This window comes from Lepidochelys kempii, chromosome 7 (assembly GCF_965140265.1).
Source record: "Lepidochelys kempii isolate rLepKem1 chromosome 7, rLepKem1.hap2, whole genome shotgun sequence".
In the NCBI taxonomy this organism is placed as follows: domain Eukaryota; kingdom Metazoa; phylum Chordata; order Testudines; family Cheloniidae; genus Lepidochelys; species Lepidochelys kempii.
Window position 1 is genome coordinate 74418685 of NC_133262.1, and position 27564 is coordinate 74446248.

At 39.4% G+C, this 27564-nt stretch overlaps 1 protein-coding gene across 8 annotated transcripts in view; it reads left to right on the forward strand.

Annotated features, from left to right (window-relative positions):
- Positions 1–27564, forward strand: part of GRID1 (glutamate ionotropic receptor delta type subunit 1) — an 825719-nt gene that overhangs the window by 636531 nt on the left and 161624 nt on the right. For 7 of the 8 annotated variants that reach the window (XM_073353352.1, XM_073353357.1, XM_073353358.1 and 4 more), the window contains 2 exons: positions 5721–5774; positions 23940–24113. In XM_073353352.1, coding sequence (XP_073209453.1) covers positions 5721–5774; positions 23940–24113 — 228 coding nt within the window. The remainder of the gene's footprint in view (positions 1–5720; positions 5775–23939; positions 24114–27564) is intronic. The other variant, XM_073353356.1, reaches the window with a different exon arrangement.

Genomic DNA, 27564 nt, shown 5'->3' on the forward strand with positions numbered 1-27564 from the left:
GGAAGAGGGGCTCAGAAAGGAAAAGGTTGAGAACCCCTGCTTTAACTGATATTAGCTGATAATATCATCAAGGAGCTATGATCTCAATGTGTGGAAGCCCCAGCCAGGTCCCCTATGTTAGCAAGCAGGCAGGAGGGCAGGATTGCATAGGAGTCGTCATGGACATCCCTTTCACAGAGGAAATCCTCCAGAGAGCTGCAGATTTAGGCCTTTTTTGCGCTCATGGATCAGCACAAACTGGCTGGAATTAGTCCAGAGCCAGAGCACTATTTTGAAATTACCTGTGCAACATTTTTATTAGTGATACCTACAGGGAGGTACCCTATTTGGAGAATAGCTTTTGTTAGTAGTACAGTTAACTTGAATAGCAGCGGGAGCACATGCATCTTGTTTTGATATCCCACATAGAGTGGGATGGCTTTTCTAAAAATGTCATAAAGAAGTGATGTATTTTAGAAAAACATATTTAGAATTTAGAGTAAGACTTTAATGAAGAGTTGGAGATGGGGGGAAACAACCAAAAATGTACACTCCAAATGATGGAGAAATTTAGATGAAAAAAAAAATCTCTTCTGTTTGTTACTCCAGTGGTCACTGTTCAAAAGTTAACATGCAGCAAGAGTTTGAGGTTCCACAATTAATTTCTGTTGAAAGTGTAGGGAAATATTGCAGTAACTGCTGGAAAATGGGTACTCACTAATGGCTTTGGATCAAGTTAAAAGGGTGTGTGTGCGTGTGTGTAAACGTACAGGACAACGAATGCGTGGTAAGGATGGTCACCATTTAATGCTTTGGAGGCAAAACCTATACGGACTATTTATCGCTAGGTTATAACCATTATAAGGAAGTCCAGAATAGGTTGACATTTTCCCTTTAAATAGTAGAAACATTTTCTTCATTGGAATGAGGAAAGCTTCATTTTCTTTTTCTTTTCATCTATTAATCACCATAGGAGATGTGCCCTACAGGGGATACCGAACTAAAAACTATTTATTTAAACGCAAAAGTAAAAAAGGTTTAATGAATTAAAAGAATTACAATAAAGTATGTGCGGGGAGGGGGGAAGTGGGAGACTTTGTTACATATGAAACATGTCACTGCTGGACATGAGCTGCATATATTTTAATTGAAGAAGTTTCTAAATATATATTAAATATCGTGGGACTAAGATCTGAAACCATCTGTCCCACCAGAGTTGACTTCCCCATATCTACTATCTCTACTCATTTGTATCCAAGACATATACAAGATTTCTCAGATAATGGCTGCACTTTGATACTATCCAATTAATTGCTGTCACATACTCCAAACATGGCCTTACATCTCTCTTTGGAAATTGGGCTTTGCTAAAAGTCCTGTTATGTTTTCCTGTCCATGTATATCCAGAACAAAGCTGCCGATTTTTTTAAATATAAAAATCTATCTCCTACTAAAGAGCTGAAACAGTTTGAGGTCGGTCTGGCTGAGGTTTATTAAAGTGTATTAAATTCCTGGTGAAAGTGTGTGTCCTGTTTTCTCAGTGTAAAAGGTTAAAAATGTTCCTTAAAGTTTTGCTTTAAAAACCCCCCAAAATGCACTTAGATAAATCATGGCTAGGTATATGGTGTGAAGGAAATTGAAGACCCAGGGATGGTTACTGGGATACAGAACCTTTCACCTCTCAGCCACTGGCTGGAATGTTGCCCAGGTCAACGGTGGCTGAAAATTGTTGCCTTGTCACAGCTGCTTGGTGGCAAATGCGAAGTGAATTGTTGGCAGAAGTCTGAGGATCTTGATCTAGGATTGAGACTCCCACAGGAATTTGCAAATAGATTTGGGGGAGGGAGGAGGTCCTGACAACCTTCCCTTTCCAGTCATTTCTTACCCTCTTGTTAAATAAGTAAGAAAGTAAATAAATAATAAAATAAAATAAAATTCTGTGCCTTATGGTTACAGAGCTAACTTTTAAAATGTGAACTGATCATAAACCAAAGTAGTACTGCCTGCCTGAATCTCCAGACAGACTCAGAAATAGGTCTAAACCTTGCTGATCATAATTTGTGAGGGAGACAGAAAGAGGTGTCAGGGTTTTTGTGCCCTTCAGATATTGCTAAATGGAAGTGGAAGGTCTAGGTCAATGGGAGAGAGAGCTTGGGGGCTGTCTTGGCATGGAAATTCAGGTCCCAGTATAGAAAAGTTTGACACTCGATGGTTTATGTGAGATGCGTTGGTGGTGCCAGTCCAGTCGACAGGTGTCCACATTTCCAACAGGTACCATATGGGATTGTCCTAGCATAAAAAAAATGCTAAACAATTAAATCCAGTCTGTTCAGGAGCGTTCTTCAAATGAAAAGGTGCTTGGGCAATGCTATGTGAGAAAGCTTGTAGTGTTGCAGATGTATCTGCTCTGCTGACACCAGCTGTCCTGGTTGAGGAATGAGCTGCACCTGTGGTCTCTCCCCGAGGGCACTCTTTCCAAGTGACAGGCCTCTACCTGCACTTCTCTCAACTGGAAGTCGACGATTCACTCCATTAGTCCGGATCACCAATCTATAACACCCCGTGTTTCCACTATATGGTTACAGGGCAAGCAGTGCTTTATATTCCTTTACAGTCCCTTAGGAGTGCACCTCTTAGGTGACAGATTTTGTTTCCTTCACCTCACTGTGGTTCTACCACTCTTTGACTGGATCTTGCGGTGACAGCAGCAGCCTCCCTGTTTCCAGCTGTGTTGGCACCTGCAACACACTTCTCTCTAGGAGCCTGTGACCAGCAACTGATTAAAGTAATTCAAACTGCAGTGTTGACTATCCACGCCAAGGTACATAGCAAGCAGATAGAAGGGTTAAAACCACAAAAAGTCTGCATGCCAAGGTCTTGCCTAAACCTTATCACTTCTCTCAAAGTTTAGGGAAGCCTAGCTGCCTCAGACACATCCTACAGGTCTTCTGTCTCAGACCAACTGCTCCTGCAGGATTCTCTACCTCTCTCTGTGTCTCTGTCCCTATCTCTCCCCCTGAGAAGCTGCTGAACACTCACTCCCCCATCACCTTTCATGAGCGGGTGCTTTTTAACTATTTACAGTCGTTTTGATCTCTAGACTTTGGCCATGGCCAAACAGCTAGGTAATGTTCATCTGGCATCTCAGAAAAGTATTTCCCTGTTGAATGGTTCAGCCCTTGTCCCACTGAAACTGTTTACCTAGAGTTGTCTTACCTCTGACCATTTTGTTGTTTCCTGCTTGCTCTTCCTAGCAACCCCTTTTAATTCAACTTCATGTAGGCAGACAGGATAATATCAAGCAGATAAACGGAAGAACCTGTAATATTTGTTAAATTTGTTAAGCTCATCACTAGCTGTCAGGGAGAGCTCATTTAGACTTTGCTTACAAATGAATGCACTGACATGGTCATAAAAACAACAGCATTGTAAGGAAGCTAGTCTATGTTCACACTTTTCAAATTGATTATTCTTTTTTAGATACACGTATTTTATCATACACTTTATATACTTTTAAATTGTGTATTAATGTTTCAATTTCAATTCAAATTTCCAAACAATCACTAAATTGGCAACACTGCATTTAACTAAATCACAAAACTGGGGGGGGGGGTGTTGGGGAAATTCATGGGGGGTAAACACCCCCATGGGAGGGGGATAGGGAAATCCCTGAACCTAAGTGTCTAAAGTTAGCTTCTAAATCCACATTTACTCAGTTAAAGTGTGGAGCATCCAGCAACTTGCATTTACTTCAGTAGGAGGTATTGGCTGCTCAGCACATTAAGGGCCTAAATATGTACATAGAAGTCAGATTTAAAAGTCTTGGCCCAAATTCTGAAGCCCTTCAGAGGCAGTTAAGGAAATTAGCTTTACATTTCCTGTCTCTTGTTGCTTTATGTCCTAGCCTGATGCAAATTGTTCATTGTTGCAGCTTAGTCACATAATGGAGCCAGAAGAATCACGCTGCAGTGAGCATTCCTTAGTTCTGCCTTTCTAATGTTGACAGCGTATGGTTCTTTCTCTAATAAATGATACAGCACCATGGTCTTTGTTGCTAAGCAAATAGCTTTCTCTCTGTACTACCTTGGGAAAGGCGGTGGGGATGTCACCTCAGATTTTTACTGTTGTTTTTATTGGAGGCCAATAGCTTTCTTAAAACTTGTATTCCTCAAATTAAGTGACCTCAGCCTCTCTACTTTTTTAATTTCTAAAAATGTATGCATGATATAGTTCTATCAGAGGCAACTTAAAACCAGCTTTTTAAGAGAGGTTTGTCTATACCCCAAGGATGTGTATCCCTAGAACCTTCTCATCTACTTTGAGACCTGTCTTGGTTAAAACTACCACAATGGTATTTTATTGATGATGATAAATAATGTGTCCTTACTTCATCCTATTTTCATTCTGTGGCTCTCAAAAGCTTTACAAAGGTGGGTAGGAATTATCCCTGTTTTACAGAGGAGACCATGAAGGTATCAAGTGAGGAAGTGATTTTCCAGACTCGTGTAGGCTGGGAGGATGAGTGGTGGTTTTAAATAGATCAGCTAACGTGCTATTTATGGCATTTTTAAAACATCTCGTGTTCACAAATACAGTGATGTTTATAGAGGTACTGTCTGACTATGGTCAAAACTGGTTGTAACTAAAGTAGCTTACAGACAGCATTAGCTACTAACTCGCTATGTAGTTTACAAATGGAGTGATTTAACTAGATTTGACCACAATCAGGGAGCACATTTATAAACACTGATCTCTCTGACTACACGATGTGTTTAGAAATGTGTTAAGCAGCATACGTTGGCTAACATGTTTTAAAACACCACTAATTCTCCCAGACTATACAAACCCCACATCTGTGGCAACAGATTGCAGCTCTCCTGACACCTGTTTGAGGGCAATATCAACTGCAGCTGTAAGGGACCTCATCATCTCTGGAATGGGATCAACTCTGCCTGCTAGAGGAGTGAAGCAGGGGATAGCTAGAAACTTAATTGCGTGTACACATTGGTCAGGCCCTTTCCATTCAGTTCCCCATCACATTTAGGCACTGCCTGCTACTGTGTTAGTGAGCCTATTAATTGTAACAGTCTGTCTACATTGAGAGGTTATAAGTATGCTAATAAATTGACCCTTATGCCTAACATGTGAAATTCAGCCCTGTGCAGCAAGCCAGGACAAGGCCTGTGAAAAACATAAGGGGAGACTTAAGTGGTCCACATGCCTTATGCTGACTTTCTGCACGGGTATGAGTTTCAATACGTTTACTAACCCAAGGGTTGCAGTTGGACAAGATCTATCTGTGTATGTTAATGAGAGGCCTGTTGAATATAGAAAACATCCTACCAGCAGCCTTAAGGAATATCATCCCAGTAGCTTTAAAAATGACACGCCTTGGGACATATACCATACACTTGCCCTCAGCCATGGACCAAAGAATGCTAAGTTTGCTTCTGTGCATAGATTTACATATGGTGGTGATGCACTGCTCTGCTGCAACTCTGCACATGTAGGTTATACTGCTGCAGATACTCAAATCAAAATGAAACATGAGCACAAGAGAGTAGATGGCTTTCAGCAAATTAGCAGCAGTATGAATAAAGGGAACTGTACAAAGAAAACACATGTCAAAATGAACATTGTAATTGTAACATAATGTCCTTTTATCAGAAATTATAAATTAACTCTGGAATATCTTTGTTTTATTTAGTTTTATTTATGTGTGTATTTATTTTTTTCTGTAGGCTGTGGAAACCAACCTTGCTTCAAAGGATAGTCACTGGGTCTTTGTAAATGAGGTAAGATAGCCAAGAGATAAGCTAGTTTTGTCCTAGTGTTAACTCTTTCATCTACTTTTGTTCCTCTTATTCCAGGCATTTAAACAAATCAGACAGAGGCATACACTTTCCATTTTGCTTTTGGATGATACAATAATTCAATTTGTGTGGCTTCATAGTTAGTCTCTCATTTGGATTGGCATACGCTGAATACCAAAATAAAGTCCCCAGTGTATATGATAACAACTGAAAGGCTGTTAATTCCCCCCCCCCCCCATAGTGATCTATTCCATTAGCTTTTTAGTGCAAAGAGAGCTGTTCAAAAGACACCTCACCTCACTTCGCAGTCAGAAACCACTGACAACAATAAAGAACAGTGAGGCTGGATTTAAAGTCTATCAATTGTTGGCCTATTACAACATGAACTTACATGATATGTGGTGTAACTCTACTGCAGAATTATGTTGATCTTTTGGTCATAGTAATATCAATTTAAGATGTCAATTTCCTATCATGTCCTTGGGCGGGGGGGGGGGGGGGGAAGGGAAGGAGGGGTGGAGAGGGGAAGGACCCTGTATCTTGTCCTGACACAACTATTATTTATTTTGTGTTAACACCAAGAGGCCCCAATCAGGATCGATACAGACACGTGTTAAAGTACAGTCTCTACCCTAGAAAGCTTTATACACTAGAATCCCAGATATGCCAATATAATCATTATACATCTCTAATTGCTTAAGAGAAGCCATATTAGTTTAGACATTTGTGTTCTTTAATAATAATATTGTTATAAAGGGTAATATAATATTTAAATGAAAAAGTGACTCAATCCATTGCCTTAGATTCATATTTTATACATACAACAGCAAATTTAACTACTGATTCCTTTGTTCGCTTTTCAGTCTCTTCTTTGCATCTAACAAATAGTTTTGGGTTAAAGTAACCTTATCTATTAACAGTAACTATAAATTGCATTGTGTCACTATAACTAGTGACACAATGCAGAAAATGCAGGTGGGAGAAAATAAAATCTCTGTATACAAAGGTTTGAGTTTCTTCCCTATCCCTGTTACATTTGTGTGTCTCCTCCTTTGTCACCTACTGTAATGGCCCAGTAAAAATATCAGCAAAGCACACAGTGTGTCACTATTCATATTCACATAAAGATAACACACTGAATGCTTCCTACAGTATTTATTATGGGGTTTTGTTTGGGATTTTTGTTGTTGTTCAGATGTTAAAATTCACTTCATAAAGCCTAAGTCTAAATACCCTTAAACAAACAAACAAAAAAATCACCACTACCACCACAACAAATCTTCAAAAGGTGTCAGGTTTGCTCTTATTTTGAGAGAAACAAAATATGCATCTCTTTTTCTGCTAGAGGGTGGATGGGGAAGCCATGCTGGCAAAATGCAAATCTAAAGTATCAATCAATGGTTCACGAGACAAGAACAAATTAGAATTCCCATATAATGTAATAAAATCTGGGGGACTTGTTATTGCAGGTAGAAATAACAACATAAATATTACTCAGTGATAAATATCAGTTCAAAATCTTATAGACTCTATTAAATCCAATTGAGTTAAAAAAGAGAACTATAAAATAAATACCTCAAATCCATGAAACTCTGGAGCCGGAATATGCAAGCTAAAAGTGCGAGAAATGTCATAATTCTTTCATTTTAATGGGAATGGGTAGATGTGGGTTGTTACCATTTTGACCTCCAATATGTATTGGCAGGAGTTATTAATGTACATTCTTCTGTCCTACATCTATAGAAGGGCAGACTCCTTTGGACTTAATTCTAATTTGAGATACACAGGCATACATTTGTGCATATCTAAACTTTGTGCTTATATATATGCACAGTGAGAGAGCATCCTGTCCTCATCCAGATACCACTGTCTACATACCAATGTCCACTTGACATCAGTGGGGATGTTGGGGCAATGCCACTCCCTGGACATGCACTGACATGGGCCTCTGATTCTCAGATTGGAATCCAGCATTTAATCCACCTGTGGCATCCAATTTTTTAGAAGCAATTGGAACCATTATTTTCAATGTTTTCTTCCATGAGTAGTATGCCGGATTGGGCCTATATCATAAAAGGCACATATTGGGGCTAGTGCACAGCCACTTCCTCCCAGAGAGAGATCCAGGGAAGCGCAGCCTGCTGAGGGTTTCAGGGTACTCTTCTGTTAATGGCCAGCCAGCTCCAATGCCAGTGCAGAAAGAGGCAGAGCCATGACAATCCTGAGGGGCAGTAGCAAGAAGGAGCCCCTAAACTCAGGCAAGCACAAAGCCTACACTGTGTCTTGTCCCCTGCAAAGGGAATGCAAAATTGCAGGGTGAAGCACCTCTGCCCTTCCCTCTTGCTCCTTTGCTCATCCATATAAAGACTAAACATAGTCTGGCCACAGTATGGACTCAATTTTGTAAGGTGCTGAGCATTCTGGTCTGGATGAAACTAAAAACATAAGCATGTACTTAACTTTAAGTGCACCAATGGGGCTGTTCACCTGTTGAAAGTTAATCATGTGCTTAAATGCTTTGGTGGACTGGGGCCGGAGTGCTCAGCATCGTGTAGAATCAAGCCTTATGTGCACATTACAATCACATGGCCACTCTCCTGCATGCTCCCATGAGGCACATTGTAAGTCTTGATCACACCTTATTTTGATGTGGAAGACCTGAACAGGCATCTAAGCTAACTGATTTGCACCATGGGGATTAGTTCGACTTCTAAGAAACAAACTACCATAGTAATATTTCTTTCATCTTTTATATTCTTGGGCCTGGTTGTAAACCCCCAGCTTGCAACAGTGAGCAGCTAATGACCTAATTATTCCCATTGTAGGCAATGGGATGGTTTATGGGAGTACCTGGTCATCAATGGGAAGGAGAGGTTTTACAATTTGGCCCTTAATATTTTGTTTACTGTATAAACTATGGAATCCTGGAACCCTGGAGTCAATTCCTCTCCCTGCTGTTCCCCATTTCCCAAATCAAGTTAAGTTCAAATCCAGACCTGAACTTCATGACTCAGGCCCATCTCTTTACTCTGCTGTAGTCTGAATGAGTACACAGCATTGATTTATTCGTATGAAGTGTCTATTGCAGTTTTGCTATAATTAGACTATTTAATTATCATTATTTGATAAGTGAATGGATGTTTTGATTATTTTTCATGTCCCCATTTCTGACACCATGAGGTTGAGGTTCAACTTTGGAGTCTGAATTTCTATTTTAATCTTTAAAATAAGTAAATATCACCAAGTCTGAGAGCAGCAGTGGACCAGTCTTGGATTACATTGCTCCAATTCACATCAGTGTCTGGCATGTGGTGCTCTCTAATGACCTGATTCTTTTTCTAGTCACTCCACTGTTCAATTAGGAGTGGCATTGGTGGATTCAAAAGGGTTCCAGTCAGCTTCAAGCAAGAGCCCAATCCAATTCCTACTGAAGTCAAGAGGAATATTTAAATTGGCTTCAGTAGAACCTGAATCAGGCCAGTGGAGGAAGGAATGCTACAGTGCAAAGCCTTTCAGGATGGGGAAAATACCCTGGGTAAACAGGGAAAATAGATAATTACTTCCAATATTTTACCTTTTGAATCGCCTTTTAATGATGATCCTCCCATCTTCACAAGATACACTTGATATTCTTAAATGTTTTGTAATGTATCTAGCTGGTTCCATTGCAGGTATTTTATAATTACAAATTGCTGACAAGTCAAAAGCTGTAAATTGTCTTTTTGTGTGTGTGATTTTTTTGGGGAAAAAAATGTACCTGTCAACGATCCCCCATTTTAGCCCATAGTTACCTTATTTCCACTTTATAATTGTAGATTAGTCAAAAATAGAGAACTGAACCAGGAAACCAACGTTGGGGCCCAAGTTATTATGTATTAAGAAGTTCATCCAAAGGGTTTAAAATGTCCTGCTTTACATGCACTTTTCCTTTTACATTCTTGGCTTGTGGATGGGCCTTGTGATGCTTTGGACAGGGATGAGTCTAAATATTTGATTAAATGGTTCAAATACTTTTGAAAAAGCCAGACTGGAAGTTGTGGTTGTGTAAGCCTTAGCAAAAGCAAATGAGGGTGATAACTTTAGTGTCTTCAGAACCACGCAGTGTGTTTCCGGGGTCCTGGTTCCAAGAAGTGCTGCGAACCTGTGACCCCCAGTGATGGCAGTCAGAGTCATTGAAGGTCATCACGTTTCAGCAACAGAACTTGAAAAATACCGTTTGTGCCCTGAAGTTTTTGTTGGAGCCATTCACACTGTGGTGGCCTGGCACCCACTCACTCTTCCTGTGTTTCTTGGTGCCATGCCCTGGCAGTGTTGTTGATGCCTTTCTTTTTTTATCTTAATATTTGCTTTCTTTTCTATCTCTTCTCCCCTTCCCTCTGCCCCCCAATATTCCCTTTACATTCCTTTCCCCCACCCCCCCTTGAATTTTGCAGTGGATCTGGGGTTATGAAAAGAGCAGGATGGGAACCGGATTTTCCATTTCCGAGGAAATTCCTCAGTTTTGAATCTTTTTTCTATTCTGAAATGGAATGAAAACAAACAAGTTTGAAATGTCCTGGAAAATACAATTCAGAAAAGTAAACATTTTGGGTCAATTGATGCATTTTGTTTTGACAAAATTGAAGCTTTTCATTCCAGCTTTGGCTTTTTAACACTTTTAATTTTTTTTATATAAAACAATAGTGTTGGTTTCAAACAATCATTTCAAAATGAAAAATTGAAACATTCCATTCTGAAAATCTTGAAATGGGACATGTTAACATTATCCAAAAATCTTCATTTTTTGAAAAACTAAATTTTTTTGAAATCAGCATGTTTCAGTTCCAGTGAAAACAGCATATGACACTGAAAAACTGTTTGCATGAAAAATGTCGACCAGTTTTAGTTAGAATTTTTAATACTTCCTCCAGCGCCAGCACCATGCTGTATCCCTTTTGTCCCAGGCCCACCTCCCTAAACATTCCTCACAACCTTCCGGGGGAGCTCCCTGATTAGCCTCGGCTGTATGTTTTATGATGTGTTCAGTCAGCTGCTCAGCTGTACTTTTCAACCTCGTCAACTTTTTGTTAATTTCTACCTCGCACTGCTATTATTTAATATTTTAACATTCTATGTATCCTGTTTAACTCTTATGTGCTATCAAATACTAATAATTCTGGTGGTTCCAGTTTAAAGATAAAAATAAAGGTGTAGTGTGAGTGCCAGTCACTATCATTCATTTGCACATTCTGCACTGCCATTTTTGCATATATCTTTTTTTCAACTAATGCAAAATATGTATGTCAGTGAAAGTTTAAACAAGAAATCATTGTCCATACTTCAGATCAAATCATTTATTCAATATCTTTGCTGATAAACTTGAAGTTCCTGGGAACTGTGTGTCTCATATTTAACTTCAAATCAATTTCCCTCTATGTCTACAGTATAGTGAGCCTTAACTATTATATCTGAACCACATTTATCCTTGATGTGACTGCAGTGACTTATGCTCAGATAAATTTGTTAGTCTCTGAGGTGCCACAGGTACTCCTCGTTCTTTTTGCAGTGACTTTAGTTACAGCAGGGATGAATTCAGCTCTATGTTTCTAGACATCAGTCAGTTGGAATGGAAAAGTATATTGTAATTTTACACTGTTTTGAGAAAGATGTACAGCAAGTGAATTGCTGACGCTTTCAGTACTTTAAAAATAGATTTAATTATAAGGTGTGAAAAATAAGTCTGAAAACTTAGAGCTTCTACTTGACTGCAGTTTCCATTTGTTGCCCTTCCACTAAACTGATTGTGGTTGATTCAGATTAACCTGCATCTGTTCAGATACAAAAAGGTCCTTATTATTAATTTACAATAACATATTATTACCTTTCTTTTTCAATCTTATAATTATCACATATAGCACCTGAAGGAATAACAAGCACTATAAGTCAAGCTGCAGTCTTTTGTAAATTTTGAAAATTTGAATGTTTGGGCTAGGGTGGAGGGAGGATGGGGATTCGAGACATTGGATCTTTACTATCTGAATTATGAATTATGGCAAGCATTTTCTCCTATCTTACATCTAGTAACTAGTCTAGTAACTTGTCACCCTATGTTGTTTAGGGAGGAGATACATATTTTTTTCTTTCTATAAAGGTTTTGTTAATAAGTGTGCAGATCCATTATGATTTTCACTGAAACACTTTAAAGATTCCAAATGTGCTGGTGTGAAAAATAAAGCTATCTAAAGAAGGGAGAAACTTAGGCCTTGATCCTGCAAGTTGATTCATCAGCACAGCTCCTAGCACTCATGTAAATTCTTACTAGTGCATCTACTTGCAGGGTGGGGGACCTCAATTTTTTTTGTTTTGTTTTGTTTTTTTGGTGTCTACTGCAAATCACTTGGGCCTGTGCCTATGTGAAATATCAAAAAAGCACTAAACATCTGAGCTACATATAAGATAAATCTGAAATATGAGATACATATAAGAAGTTAGGAAATGGTGAAAACTGGAGAATAGTAACAGGTTTGCTCTTCTTGGTTTGTCTTACTGCTCCCTTCCTCTGTTCTCAAAGTACCCTTCAAACTGGTTCTTTTTTGAGACACACACATTAAGCGTCACAAGAAAATTTAATTGGAGCAGGGATATACGCTTTGGCACATAGCCGAACCACAGCTGGTTCTCTGCTACCTTGTGAAAATGGCAGGAGGCAGAGAAAACACTTCATATTGTGCCTCAGTTTCCCCTTCAGGCTTTGTCATCTGTTCCCAGACAGCAGATAGGTTCACTTGATGATGGACTTTTGAAGGAAAGAAGATGAAGTGTGGAGCTCTTAGGAGTCTAACCTTTCTACCTTCCAAAAGTCTAGGTATTAAGCTCATTTTTCTTTTCTTTTCTTTTCTTTTCTTTTCTTTTCTTTTCTTTTCTTTTCTTTTCTTTTCTTTTCTTTTCTTTTCTTTTCTTTTCTTTTCTTTTCTTGCCTTCCTTGTTAATATATTTAATATGTTCAGGTCACATAAATAATTCTGAACCCCATAGCAATATGAACAGTTGTTCTATTAGGAACATCAAACAGCCATACCTACCAGTCCTGTGGTCCAGATGCTTCAGAGGAAGGTAAAAGTAATGCAATAATGGACAATTATGGACTAGCCTGTCCACATGGAACATTTCTTCCTAACTTCCATCACTTAGTAGCTGGTGTGTGCCCTGGAGCATCAACATTTATCTTCCTTAAGAAAGTTTTAAGTTTCTCAATCCTTTTCATACTTTTGAAACCTTCTCTTATGCTACCTCAAGGTTCCAGTTAGCTGTGGTCCTGTAACTTTTTGTCAGGTCTTAGACTTGTGAGAGCAAAGCTTTTCTTTGTTATCCTACCTTGCGCCCTTTCCAAAGACCTCCTTGCCAAAGGATGAACTCCTTGCCAGAGGATGTTGTGAAGGCCAAGTCCATAACAGGGTAAAAAAAAGAACTAGATAAATTCACAGAGGATAGGTCCATCAATGGCTATTAGGCAGGATGGGCAGGGATGGTGTCCCTAGCCTCTGTTTGCCAGAAGCTGGGAATGAGAGACAGGGAATGGGTCACTTGATGATAACTTGTCCCTGTTAATTCTCTCTGGGGCACCTGGCATTGGCCCTGTTGGAAGATAGGATACTGTGCTAGATGGACTTTTGGTCTGACCCAGTATGGCCGCTCATATGTCCTTATGTAGAACAGGGTCGTGCTTGAGTTGATTGCTTGATGTATAAGCAAAAATCAATCCTGGAGTAAATGCTTTAGTCCAGGGTTGAATGTGTTGAATGTCACATAATGTGTAAACTATATGGGGGGAAAAATCTCTCTATGGTTTACTTCGTCGCTTCCTGTCATTAGAAAGAATTTGTTATTTGTAGTATAAAGAAGAAAATACCAAGTAAGAATTGTAAGATTGGTAAAGCATAGATAAATTGCATTCAGAGTTGTTCTTGCCAAATAAGGCTGATTGTTGCTGATAGCATTTCCTAAGGGCTCTCCTCTCCCATCTGGTTGTGCTAACTTAAAATGATTAAATATTTTGTTTTATATGAATACTTTATTCTATTTTTTAATGTGTATGATGCTAAACATAAATATAGGCATTTAATACTTCAGGAACCAATTTATCACAGATGAAAATCGGTGTTTGCAGTATTAAAATCTGAAATGTCTAGCTTTACGCTAATAGCTACAGGAATAAACAGGTTATAAAATGCATTGGAAAGCAAACTAGAAGAGAACCCATAAATGGCACCCAATGAAGGCAGTGGACAGGCATTTGCTCTCTTTAATCCACAGAAAATATCTTGGCAGAAAGAACTTGCATACACTAAAGGTGCGGTTGAAAACACTTTTAGGGTAGCGATAAAGAGCAGCTACTCTAGCGACTGCAATTCCAACGCATCTGGATAACTTCTTCAAAACTAGGCGGATGTTTGAGAAGAGAAATGCTGTGTGCAGTGGTGTTGTAGCCATGTTGGTCCCAGGATATTAGAGATACAAGGTGGATGAGGTAATATCTTCTATTGAATATACTTCAGTTGGTGAGAGAGACAAGCTTTTGAGCTTAGAGAAATGCTGAGAGTTCTGGGGGGAAAGTGCCTCCTATCACTTGCAAGAATAAGAAGAAGGTTAAAAAGCAGATTGAGCGGGAGAAACAGAATGGGATTCAAGAATGGGAGCAGGAAGAGTCAGGCATGGACTTTGAGCACTAATGGCAAAAATCATCTCTCTCTCTCTCAAAAAAAAAACCAAAAAAAAAATAAAAACACCCATGCCCAGAGAGTGTGAAGAATCCTGTATAAACTGATTAGAATATCTGGATGACAGCGTCACTAGAATGTGAATCAAAAGAATTGATGAGGCTGCAGTAGACCTCATTCTTCACTATTATCTCTTCCCAGTTGGGTTACTGGTGTGTACTACATCTACAGTAGTATTGCTACTATCCTCTAAATCTCCAGAGATCTCGCTGACTGATTTGGTTGGAATAAACACCCAAAAAAACTATAAGTTTACCCATCTTAACTGAACAGCCAAAGCCATGTAGAGGAGAAATATCTGTTCTAATGATCCTGTTCCCTCTTCCATCCCACCAGGCGTATTTAACCTGTCTTCCCTCCAGTTTTTGTTGTACTCTTGATCTAACTCTAGTCTTTGTCACTCTCTGCTCCATTCTGTAGGCCCCTCTTCTCTTTGCTCCTGTATTTCCAGTTGTAGGAAGCCATTTATTATTTGATGGACAAGACAGTGTTTTGTAATGTCTGTTCTGGTCTGGATTTTCTTACTTTCCATTTCCAGCCTGCAGTTCCATCATTTGTGCCATTTGGCATTCTCTCTTCCTTTTACAATGCCAGACATACCCAGTAAACCATTGTTCCTTGCCCCCTTACTTTGAGGCTCAAGTGATTTAAGCTATTCGCTTATTAGGCTACGTTTTCCTGAAATCTAGGCCATCATTTTCCTTTATAAAATATTTTCAAAAGGTTGAAAACAATTGGTGAATAAGAGGGAGGGAAGAGATGGAAATCATCAAATGAAATTAATCTTGAGGAGCTAAGAGGTTTTTTTCCCCTTCTCTTCCTACAAGAGAATATTTTATTTATAGAATAATAGGCAGCAGTGTTTAGCTCAGTACAGTACTTGTAGGGAAATGTTGGGAAACATATGATTCACACAAATGATCCCAAAGTGATTATTATTCATTCTTCCCTTTTCAATTTAAAGCAAATCTGCCAGAAGATTTGGACCTCGCCTTTCCTTATATTGTATGCACATAGTATGAATTAGGAGCCAGATCCTCAGCTGCTGTAAATCGGTGTAGCTTTGTTAACTTCAATGGAGTTAAAGCTGATTTACATCTGGAATTTGTATATCTAGCTGTATGTATTCAGCGAAGGACAGCGAAGTTTTAAATATAATAATTGTTTTAAAAAAAAGTCTCACTTTTCCTTAATAATTGTCTGAGGCTTTTGTACTTTATTTTCTTATAAGAAAGCAGGTATTTATTTAAAAAATAAAATGCAATGAATGCCCCACTTACACTTGTAAATTAATAACTCCAAAATCAGGTGAATTGAACAAAAATGGAGGGACTTTTCTTCAAAAATAACAAAGAATTGCACAAAGCATACTGAAAATCAAGACAAAATTCTGTACAGTCTAAGCATTTATTATTCTTTGCAATTATTTCAGATTTAGCAAAGAACATTTTCCCAAGCAAAATTTAATAATTCTGAATATCTCTAAAATTACCCCAATCCAGTTCCAGGTAATATGTATTTTATATTTGCCTACAGAAATCTTCCTTAACTCCATGTCTTAAATGACTAATATATTTGGCCCTATACAGCTTTTTCCATAGAATGTTTATTTTTCTCTTTTTATATCTGACACATGAAATATGACATGTTCAAGTAGGGCTGTTGATTAATCGCAGTTAACTCACATGATTAACTGAAAAAAATTAATTGCAATTAAAAAAAATTAATTGCCATTAATCGCAGTTTTAATTGCACTGTTAAAAAATAGAATAGCAATTGAAATTTATTAAATATTTTGGATATTTTTCTACATTTTCATATATATTGTATTCTGTGTTGTAATTGGAATCAAAGTGTATGTTATTTTTATTACAAATATTTACACTGTAAAATTATAAACAAAAGAAATAATATTTTCAATTCACCTCATACAAGTACTGTAGTGCAATCTCTGTGTCATGAAGTGCAACTTACAAATGTAGATTTTTTTTGTTACATAACTGCACTCAAAAACAAAATAGTGTAAAACTTCAGAGCCTAGAAGTCCACTCAGTTTTACTTCTTGTTTAGCCAATCACAAAGACAAACAAGTTTGTTTACATTTACAGCAGATAACACTACCCTCTTCTTATTTACAGTGTCACCAGAAAGTGAGAACAGGCATTTGCATGGCACTTTTATAGCCGGCATTGCAAGGTATTTACGTGCCAGATATGCTAAACATTCGTGTCCCTTTGTGCTTCGGCCACCATTCCAGAGGACATGCTTCCATGCTGATGACGCTTGTTTAAAAAAAAAGGGGTTAATTAAATTTGTTACTGAACTACTTGGGGAAGAATTGTATTTCCCCTGCTCTGTTTTACCCGCATTCTGCCATATATTTCATGTTAAAGCAATCTCGGATGATGACCCATCACATGTTGTTCATTTTAAGAACACTTTCACTGCAGATCTGACAAAACGCAAAGAAGGTACCAATGTGAGATTTCTAACGATAGCTACAGCTCTCGACTCACGGTTTAAGAATCTGAAGTGCCTTCCAAAATCTGAGAGGGATGAGGTGGAGCATGCTTTCAGAATTCTTACAAGAGCAACATTCTGATGCAGAAACTACAGAACCTGAACCACCAAAAAAGAAAATTAACCTTCTGCTGGTGGCATCTGACTCATGATGATGAAAATGAACATGCATTGGTCCACACTGCTTTGGATTGTTATCGAGCAGAACCCATCATCAGCATGGATGCATGCAAATGTCTTGCGGCCCGCCAGTGGATTACCCTGATGGGCCGCGTGCTGAAGGTTGCCAACCGCTGTGAGTTCATGAAACTCATGGTCCTTGTTGCCATTCAGGTTAATCCTCTGATTTTCTCAGGGACCTACTTTCTGGAAATCTCTTTTGGTTCTTTAAATTATTAATATCGTTAAAGGTTATAATTTTCTGCCATTACCTCTAGGAAAATAGAGATTTTAATGTGAAACATAATTGTCTCATTTTGCAATTTGTGATATGATAGCTGAACACAACTAAACTAGATTTAAATATTCCCCTGAGCATATGGTGAGGTATTCCAAACTAACTAATTGAGGTTCTTTGCGTATAAATAGATAAATGGATGCTATGACTGACCACCACTTGCAGTGCAGGCTTTACGTGTAATAGTCTATGTGACCAGGAAGGGCAGACATTTTATTTTTGAGTCTGGGCTGTGGGCTTTACCTAGTAATCTTATCCTTCCTCAAAGATTATTCATATGTAACAACAGCATGAATAAAATATGCTGTTCACATTTGCATGTATTTGCATAACTTTACATAATTTATTTAATCACAACACATTATTAAAGGTATGGAGGCTTCCATCTCCCCTCCCTTGGCGTGTGTGATGTCCCAATGGTATGGGGAGTACGTGCCAGATCTTCGCATGCTGTACTCAAGGCAAGAATGGGTGTGCTCCAGGGAGCTGCTCTTAGCTCCTTTCCCCCAGGTGAAGCTGGCTGATGCTCTTTCCTTCCATCTCTATTCTTTTTTCTTTCTTATTCTTCAGCCTAGTATAAAATGGGGTGAGATAACTGAGAATAAATGACCAAGGTTAGAAAATAGGGGAGAGCCAGGGTAGGACCCTCCAACATCTTGGTTGTCTGGCAGGTGTGCTATGATCATCATTAAAACATGTTAGACACGATATTGCTCTCTCTCACTCTATCAGGCCTCCCTCACTGTAGTGTCTGTGTACCGGCATAGAATTTCGTTGTAGCTCTTATGTCACATGCTCCCTAACACAGCATATGGACTGGGGAATGAGGGTCTGCTGTCCCTATGCCATGCTATTCCCAGCTGCTGAATCAACCCCTTGCTTTCAGCAGTTAGGCACGGGAGACAGACTGGCATACAGCCAGCCCAGGATCAGGGGAGCAGAAAAGGACATTTTGCACTCCTGTTCCTACAGGCTGCTATGTACCTCTGAGCCATAGAAGAGGATCTGGGCCAGTGAGTGCAAAGCTGGTATAAAATGCTATCAGTGATATAAGTGAGTGAGTAATTCAAATTTGGTAGTACTTTCCATGGATGGGAGGAAATGACTGCTCAAAGGCCTGAGCAGTGGGGAATCAAGTCTTTCATCTTCAAAAGAAAATGCTTGAAACAAACAAACCAATTAACCCTACATTTGGTAAGGGCTTAAGTCACAGCATTGTAATGGCACGGTGGGATCAAAGCTGGAAGACACTGAACTCAAGGTTTTGTAAAAAGAAAAGGAGTACTTGTGGCACCTTAGAGACTAACCAATTTATTTGGAACTAGGATAAATGATAGAGCAGATGTAGTATCCAGCATTTACACATCCCCACTCCCTGCACTGCAGCTGCCTTGTGCCATAACAGCCCTAATGACCCTCATATTACTGGAAAATCAGGTTTCATTTCAGTTAAAAAACAAACAAACAAAAACCCAGAAACTCAGTGGCCAAATAGTTAAGCAGAGGACTTCCTCTATTTGTTTCACAAAGTGAAGAAAGATTTTGAATCATGTATGTGAAGAAAGGAAAACACATCACTTTTAAATAAATAATTAGACAAATTAGGGCTTAATTATAAGATCTTTTGAAATGGCTTTTTTTCTGCCTTCGTGGAAAACTATTTTCTGAATACACACATTTGTCCTGATTGATATAAAACAAGAATCCACTGCACATATTTTTTGTCCTTTTTTGGGTGAGTTTTTATTTCATTTTCATTCTTGGGATTAAGATGAACTTTCTTTGCATGATGTTTATCATACTTACTAAAAAACTAGAACTGCAAGCGTTTTGACAAATGGAATGCAGTGTCTAGTTTTTAAAACACCAAGGTGAGAGTTGACGCCTTAGGGTTCAGTCCCTGGCCATGCCATTGACTTGCTTTATGACCTTGGAAAAGTCAATTAACTTCACCGTACCTCAGTTTCTACATCTCTAAAATGGATTTATCCACTAGTAGATATGGGTGATTGATTGGTGAAAGATACCATGGCTGAACAGAATTATTCTCCTCCAAGAAGTTTCTCTGCCGATCTCCACTGTAGGAACAGCGTGTCCTGCTAAGTGAGGCTCAGACTTATTCACTGAATTAAGCCATGCACATGCTCATACATCTCAGATCAAGTATTCCGGACCTGAGGTTGAGACCCTGCACCCAAATATCTATTCATCAGTTGGTGCAGCCATTGAACTAGCCTCTGCCTCCTGTGTAGGCTAGTTGAAAGTTCTTGCTAATTTAAATTGTGTTCTTGAAAAAACAAAAGAAGTTTCTTGTTGTTTAACCTCACTCCTTTGGAGTTTGTCTGTGAAGAGACTTGCCCAAGAAGGATAACAGATGAGAAAAAGATGTGAGGCAAGAGGTATCCCATGAAAATGTTTCTTGCTCAGACCAGCATGCCAAATGGTTAGGCACCCTGTATGGCTTCTCACAGAGAAGAGAAACCTCAGGCATCAAGCAATTTGCCTGGAGGACCCTTTGGTGCCTGCAGGACATCTGTGGAGCGTCTGTGCAAGGCATGCCCTTGGTTCCAGTAAAGCAGGGGTGGGCAAACCTTTTGGCCCAAGGGCTACATTGGGGTTGCAAAACTGTATGGAGGGCCGGGTAGGGAAGGCTGTGCCTCCCCAAACAGGCTGGCTCCTGTCCCCTGACTGCCCCCCTCAGAACCCCCAACCCATCCTACCCCCCTGCTCCTTGTTCCCTGATCGTCCCCTCCTGGGACCCCCCGCTCCTAACTGCACCCCCGGGACCCCACCCTGTATCCAACCCCCCGTCCCCTGACTGCCCCGACCCCTATCCACACCCTTGCACCCTGACAGACCCTCCAGGACTCCTATGCCTATCCAACGCCCCTGTTCCCCATCCCCTGACCAGAACCTCTGCCCCGTCCAACTGTTGCCTGCCGCCCCCGCCCCCGCAGAACCTCCGCCCCATCCAACCGACCCCCAGGACTCCCATGCCTATCAAACCGCTCCCTGTCCCTGACTGCCTCCCAGGACCTCCTGCCCCTTCTCTAAGCCCCCCTCCCCACTCCCTCTTACCATGCTTCTCAGAGCGGCAGAACTGGCTTATTGGAAAGCCTGGGAGGTGGGTGGGCGCAAGCTGTGCTGCCCGCATGGTGGTGTGACTGTGGGGGCGGGGGAGGGGCAGAGGCTAGCCTCCCCGGCAGGGAGCTCAAGTGCCGGGCAGGATGGTCCTGCGGGCCGCAGTTTGCCCACCTCTGCAGTAAAAGCATTAGGAGCTTGTCTGAATTCAGTAACAAATCTCAAAAGCCCTCCAACTTCTGTGAGACTATATTATGTATTTTACCCCCATCAGTTGGCCTGTCATTAGTACTAGGATACTTACCTTCTGCAAAGTTAAAAAAAAAATCAAAATTCCTAAAACAGATTGGAAATTGGCAGAAAAGGACTAAAACGAGCCAAAGCTGCTGTTCTAGTCTACCAAACCAAGTAATTATAATAGCCTCATGGTCATTTCACTCACAGCTTGAGAGCAAAAGTGAAATGAACACAAAATACTTATTTCTTTCATGTTAAAAATAGAGGGCCAGATTCACTGCTGCTGACAGAACACAAGTTGCAGGGCTCCTTAACAGAATGGGGGAAGCACAGCAGCAAACCCCATTCCACGAAGGGCTCAGGGCTGCTTTGTGCAGCTTAGAAACTGGATTGGACCAGCTGTGGAGAAGGTGTGGCCAAAGCACCTGGGAGAAGAGCTGATGCAGACATGCAGATCTCACTAGTGAAGCTTCTGTGGAGCTCTAGCCAGAATTAAAAACTCTTCCTTTCTAATGGGACATAGAAGGGAAGGTAATAGGCAGTGCCATTGTTTGCCATTCTCTCAGGGGAATCCCTCACAGGAAACAGGAGTTAACAAATAGCAACCCTACAGCAATTTCAGTTGCGAACTAAACCCAGGATTTTAAAATTATTGTATTTCCCTAGTCAAAAAATAGTTTTTAATATTAAATATGTAAACCATGTGCAGTTAACAGAAGCATGTACAGAAGCATCTTTTTGTGCTAAAGGGGTTTATGGAGCTAGGACATTGAAGGTCTGGCAGGGAAACTAACCAAGCTTGGAGAAGAAACTTAGGCTGTGGTCTGTGTTTGTGGTTCTCTATTTACCCTCATCTTTGACCCAAAATTGTTCTGTGTAGGAACATGTACATTCCTAAATTAATTCATTTCTTGCTCTTAAGGCATTCTTCAACTAGATGCCTTTCTCTTCTTATTCCTCCCAACCTGTACGTTTACTTTGCCATGGTATATACTTTATTTAAACTAGCACCACCCAACAGAAAGCACATGCTCTATTTTTTCACTCATTCAGACTGGAACAAGTGCAGCACCATAGAAGATAGTGTTCTAACAATGGCACCTCATTAGTAGCAGTGAAACTTCTGAAGTCTTCTGTGCTACATTTAAGCAAATTCAGCATTATGAAGCAATACGGTGAAAGCTTCAACAGTTTCCTGTGGGAGCCTGTCCCAAGCCAGGCAAGATTGGTGGTGTTCCTTGCTTCTTCCTCTCTTCCTTTACTTTCCTTCTTCCAAATGTCTCTGGAACAGTGAAGATACTACAGTATTCATTATTACCCTGCATGTTAGCTGATAAACTGAAGCCAAGGATATACCTAGCAATTAAAAATGACAAATACACTGAGCAATCAAATGTCTTCAGCTCATATTGTCCATAATCTCACAAAACAGAATTGCTATTACATAGAATATCATCATTTAATATATCATGGTGTTGCAGCTTGCTATAAATGCCTATCAGTGTGTTAATAAAAGGACTTATGAATCAGAAAAAAAAGACAGTCTGTTCACCACCATGAAACCTGTTGCCTCTAGAATCGTGTTGCCATATGTGTCATGGCATAAGTCACTCACTTTACACTCTTGAACCTACAGTCTTTTTTTGTTTGTCTGTCTCTGGTGACTGTTGAGGTGGAAGTTGACCAAACGACTTTGGATTTTCTTCTTAACATGGTCCATTTCTTTCCTCTTTTCCTTCAACTACTTTGTCTTCTTTCTATCCTGCATTTTTTCTTTTCTTTGTCATGATCTTTAAGTGTTTTTCATTATCTGTGATGATGTTTTTCTGCAATGAAAAAGTCAAAAACATTCAGCCCAAAATTTTCAAAAATGGGTGCCTAAATCCATATCTAGACACGTAAGTCAATGATTTAACTTTCAAGAGGGCTGGACACCCAGCAGCTCCCTTTCACTTATATGCAGTATCTAAAAAGAACAAACTTTACCTTTCAACTTCAAAGGTAGCTGTCGGGGGCTTAGAGCTTTTAAAAATCAGGCTACCTATTTAGTTGCCTAAATATGGCCCTAGAAGTCCAATTTTAGGCACCTATTTTTGAACATCTTGGTCGAAATCTAAGAGAAGATTCTTAACATCCTGATCAAATAAAATAAAAATGCATTCTAACATCCAAAGCTATGAGAGAAATCACTGGTAGCGTAATGCACTTCCAAATATCTACACAATTACAGTGCTATTAACAAGGGAACCCAAAAGGTTTGGCGGTTGATTCAGAAAAATGTCCAAGATTAGGAAAAGAGCTCAAGGCAACCATTTTTCCTTAGTGAAAATGTAGGGGTAGTCTCAGGCTGATCTCAACCAACTTAATTAAGATAAAAGATATTTTCCTTAACATAGATGCAGGTTAACATCATGGCTATGTCAAGTTTAGTTTGCATGTGTTAACAAAGCCTCACCTTATCTTGACTTCTTTTGCTAATGTAGTTAAACTCTCAAAAGATTTCAGATGCTTATCAGAACTCTCCATACCCTTTAGTCTGCAAAATAGGGCTGTCAGTCTTGCAAAATGTGTGTTTTCTCATGAGATTTTGGTCAGGCGAGGATTACTGTAAGAACAGCCTTTCATATGTTGTTTTGCCACTTATGCTTTTGGACCCAAGCAGAATCAGGATGTGATGAGGCACAAAATGACACAGCTCTTAAAAAAGAAAAACCTAAAAATATTAACCAACTTACTTTCTGCTTGAATGCAGTTTACACTTTGGGTGAAAGTGCTTATTGGTCCTTGTTTAACCAAGCTATTTTAACCATCTCGTTATTTTGCTATGATAAGCTAAGTAGCTAATGTATAAGAAAAGCTAAAATAGCTTGGGCATGAAAGTTGCTTATAATGCTGAGTTCTAGTCTGTTTTAAATGGTGCATATAAAACATTCCTATTAACATACACAAAATTGGATCATTTGTCCTGGACTGAATCTATTAAAAAAATTCAGGGTCATACTCCATTTAGAATATTTGATCAAATAATGGCAGGAATACAAGAAATATGTGTGTTGTTTTTTGTTTTGTATAAAAGAACTGTGTTTCTCTTCACAGGAAATCAGTGATAATGAAATATTAGAACTGGTACACAGTGCTCTCGGGAGGATGACAGTTATCCGGCAAATCTTCCCTCTGTCAAGAGACAACAATCAGAGATGCATGAGAAATAATCATAGAATATCTTCACTGCTCTGTGATCCACAAGAAGGCTATCTGCAGATGCTGCAGGTCAGTAAAGTGTTGGTGCGTGCAAGGGTCCTTAAGAACATGACATGAGATAGTTGTGTGTGTGATTGTGAAGTTTCACAGGAACCAAAGGAAGGAAGAAGTCAAATGAATACTTTAAATCTCAGCATGCTGAATCTGAGTGGCATAGTTCGTGACTATCCTTAATTATCTAATTCCTTTCCTTTCCTGGGACTGGGTGCTTTAGATCTGACATTGTCTGCATAAAGTATTAGCAGGCAGTTACATTGACTCTTAGTTGATTTGGGGCATTTCATCCCATCAGGGATCTAGTTTTTTTTCTCTTTCTCCCCCCACACCCCTGTGTGTAGATATATAGATGATATAGTATCACGTTTTGTTGTTATGCAATTCCAATTTTGCCTAACTACTGCATTTATGCCTATTAGCCATTTCATGTGAAAGGATTAATTTATGAGTTAAGTTATGTATTGGGATATAGAGCCTTTTACTTCCAAGTGTCTGATGCTATATCTGTTCTATATCAGCAGCCGTGACTGGATGTCACTAACATCTGATGGCTATTTGGCCTACGAGAAATGCACTACTGCTATTAGTAACAGTCTGTAACAGTCTAGGCTATTGAAACCAACATCTCAAGCCCTGTTTGAAGATATCTCTTATTAGCAAGACATCCATTCCAGGTGCTAAGATTCCTCAAAATAAGGTGCAACATCAATTAGTGAATTAAGTGAAAGTAAAAAGTGATTAGAGAATATTTGATGAACTATATGATGAAGATCCTAAATCACTGAGGCACTTTTAAAAATTGCATCCATAGTACTCATGAAAGATGCTGGATAGAACTGAAAACCTTTATTTATTCACAAGATAGGTGAAGCAAAGGCAGTTGCAGAACAAGGAGTTTCCTACGCTACCCAGCCAATGTGCCAGAACACTGACTTGATAGGGCGGGGCAGGAGAATATCAGTGTAATTGAAAGGGTAGTTCCTAGTCCATGTTCATTCAGAACCTGATCCAAAGCCTCATGAAGTAAATGGGATTATCCTTGGTCAAGTTAATACTATCCACCCAATGAGGGTACCAGCTGTAACAAGTGTCACTGATAGCAGATATTGGCCCTGTGTGGGTAATGTACTTTTTGCAACTCCAGGCACTGTATATTTGAATACTGTGCATCATATAGTCAGATACTATATAGAAATAGAGCTGCATTATAGTGATGTAATTGGCAAGTAGATTCAGACAGTATGATTTTAAAGTAAAGATTTATTACTTCAGTAAATCGTTTTGAAGCCTTAGAACTAGGCTTTCTGTTCACTTTTACTGAATCAGTATTCCTTTTTAATTAAAAGGACCCTGTCAAGATATTTCATAATTTTCTCAAATTCAATATTTACTCGTTTTAATCACCTGAAATTTTGCAATTTTTGAGAGCTGCTTCTATTGTGAAGGCACCCTGATTTCTTACTGAAGGTCAGGTCTCAAGTGCTGGATTGCTGTCAGGTTTTATTGTTTTATAAGAAAAAACAATATTATTTTTATTTAAATAAAATATAAAAAGGCAGGCCATAACAAATTAGATGGATTTTATAAGCAGATACTGGTAATGAACGGTTGGTGAGATTTTGCGCTATATCCTGGAAAACTTGAAAGTGTCCCTTTCAAATCAAATTAAATCTTTATCAAAGTTCATTACTGTGAAAGAGTTTGAGAGGTGTCTCTTCCACAAACATTAACAACCCCTTATATTGTCTTACTGCTCCAAGAAGACTTGTATAACTACCAAAGCATAGAAATGAGAAGTTTTGTTCTGTGTTAGTGACCTCCAAGATGGATAAATCCAGGTTGCCTGGAGTCAGAACACAGGCCGCTTACTTCAGGGAATCTGAGTATATTCTGGGCTGTTGAGAAAATAATTTGCATTGCACCAGCAGATGACTTAATTGGGGAACAATTTTACATCATGGCAGGATTTTGAATATTATTGCCCATCTGCTTATGCACAAATCCATTTCAGAGACTAGTCTGAAGGACTCCTCTGACAGACTTCTTCTGAGTTATTATGTGTCAAGACAGTAATATGTTTGCTAGCGTGCATAACCTAGTTTCATAATTCTAAACTGTATTGACAATAAAGCTACAGGTTTCTGCTAAGTAGTCTCCTGACTCCTTGAAGAATTGGTCTCTCAGGGGTGAAAACAGCTACAGTACTCAGCATTTCTAGAGATGAGCAATCTGTGAGCGCACAGGCTGCTCAGAAATCCAGTTATAGATTTTAGATAGTAAATTAGCCCAGTGTGGTCCTTGGTAACATACAAGATGTTTCTGAGATCTTATCTGCATGCAGAGCAAGCTACTTTTGTATAAATCACGCAAATTAATCACTTGAGGGATGATCATCTTTAAGGAGGGAGAAAGCCTGGCCACTAATTAGAGGGGTGGGGGGTTATTCACTGAAAAATGCAGTTTTTGTCAACCCAAAACTATTTGTGAATTTGACCCAAATTCGCTCAATAGTTTCAGCCCAAAATTCTTTTCAGGACTTAAGTGCCATTCACAAAATGGGGGTTAGGGGGAGGGAGGCAGCGAAGGAGGAGCTGATGGTGGAACAAAGCGGAACAGCTTCAACAGTGGAAATTGAGAAAGACCAACATCAGAATATCCCATAGTGCAGTGGTTAGCGCACGCTACTGCAGCATGGGAGATGCAATTTCAAATCCCTGCTCCCTGTCAGGCAAAGTGGGAAATTGAATCTGGATCTCCCACATCCCCAGGTGAGTGCCCTTAAACACTGGGCTACAGGGTTATAATGTGAGCATCACCGCCTCTTCTTCCTCCTGATGTTTTATGAATCTAGCCCTTCATTTCCTTTGCTTTTATTTGAAAAAGTGCTCCAAAATGATACATTTTGTTCAACCTGAAATAAAATTTTGTCAGCTTCTTTGATGAATTTTTGGGGGGCATTTTCAATTGTGGTTTGGGTTTTTTTCTTTTCAGTTTTTGGAACTGATAGCAAACCGAAAAATCAATTATTTACTTTGTCCTACCTCATTTTGGTGAAAACAGGGAAAATGCAAAGGCATGTCTCACATTTAAAAGGGAAATCATCTGAGGGATGATAGTCTCTTCCATTAACAAAATTTCCAAGGAAGTATTATCCTGCCTTCCATCGTGTGTCATACCCCACCTGAGAAAGCATCCTTGCAAATGAAACAGTAATTAAATCTCCATGCCCATTCAATCTTACGTCCTCTGCTCAAAAGATCAATAGGGGAGCCAAGTGTTGTGGTATTTCTTGTGCTGTGGACAGTTAGCTACTAGGAAGTTAACTCAGAAACCACCAGGGTATTTTTTTCTTCATGACCACTGAAGAGTTTCCAAAGAGTAAATTGTGAGATCAGGATGAAATGCTCTGTGCCCCATTATTGATCCCTCAAACCATCCAATCCCTGTATATTTTACAATTATA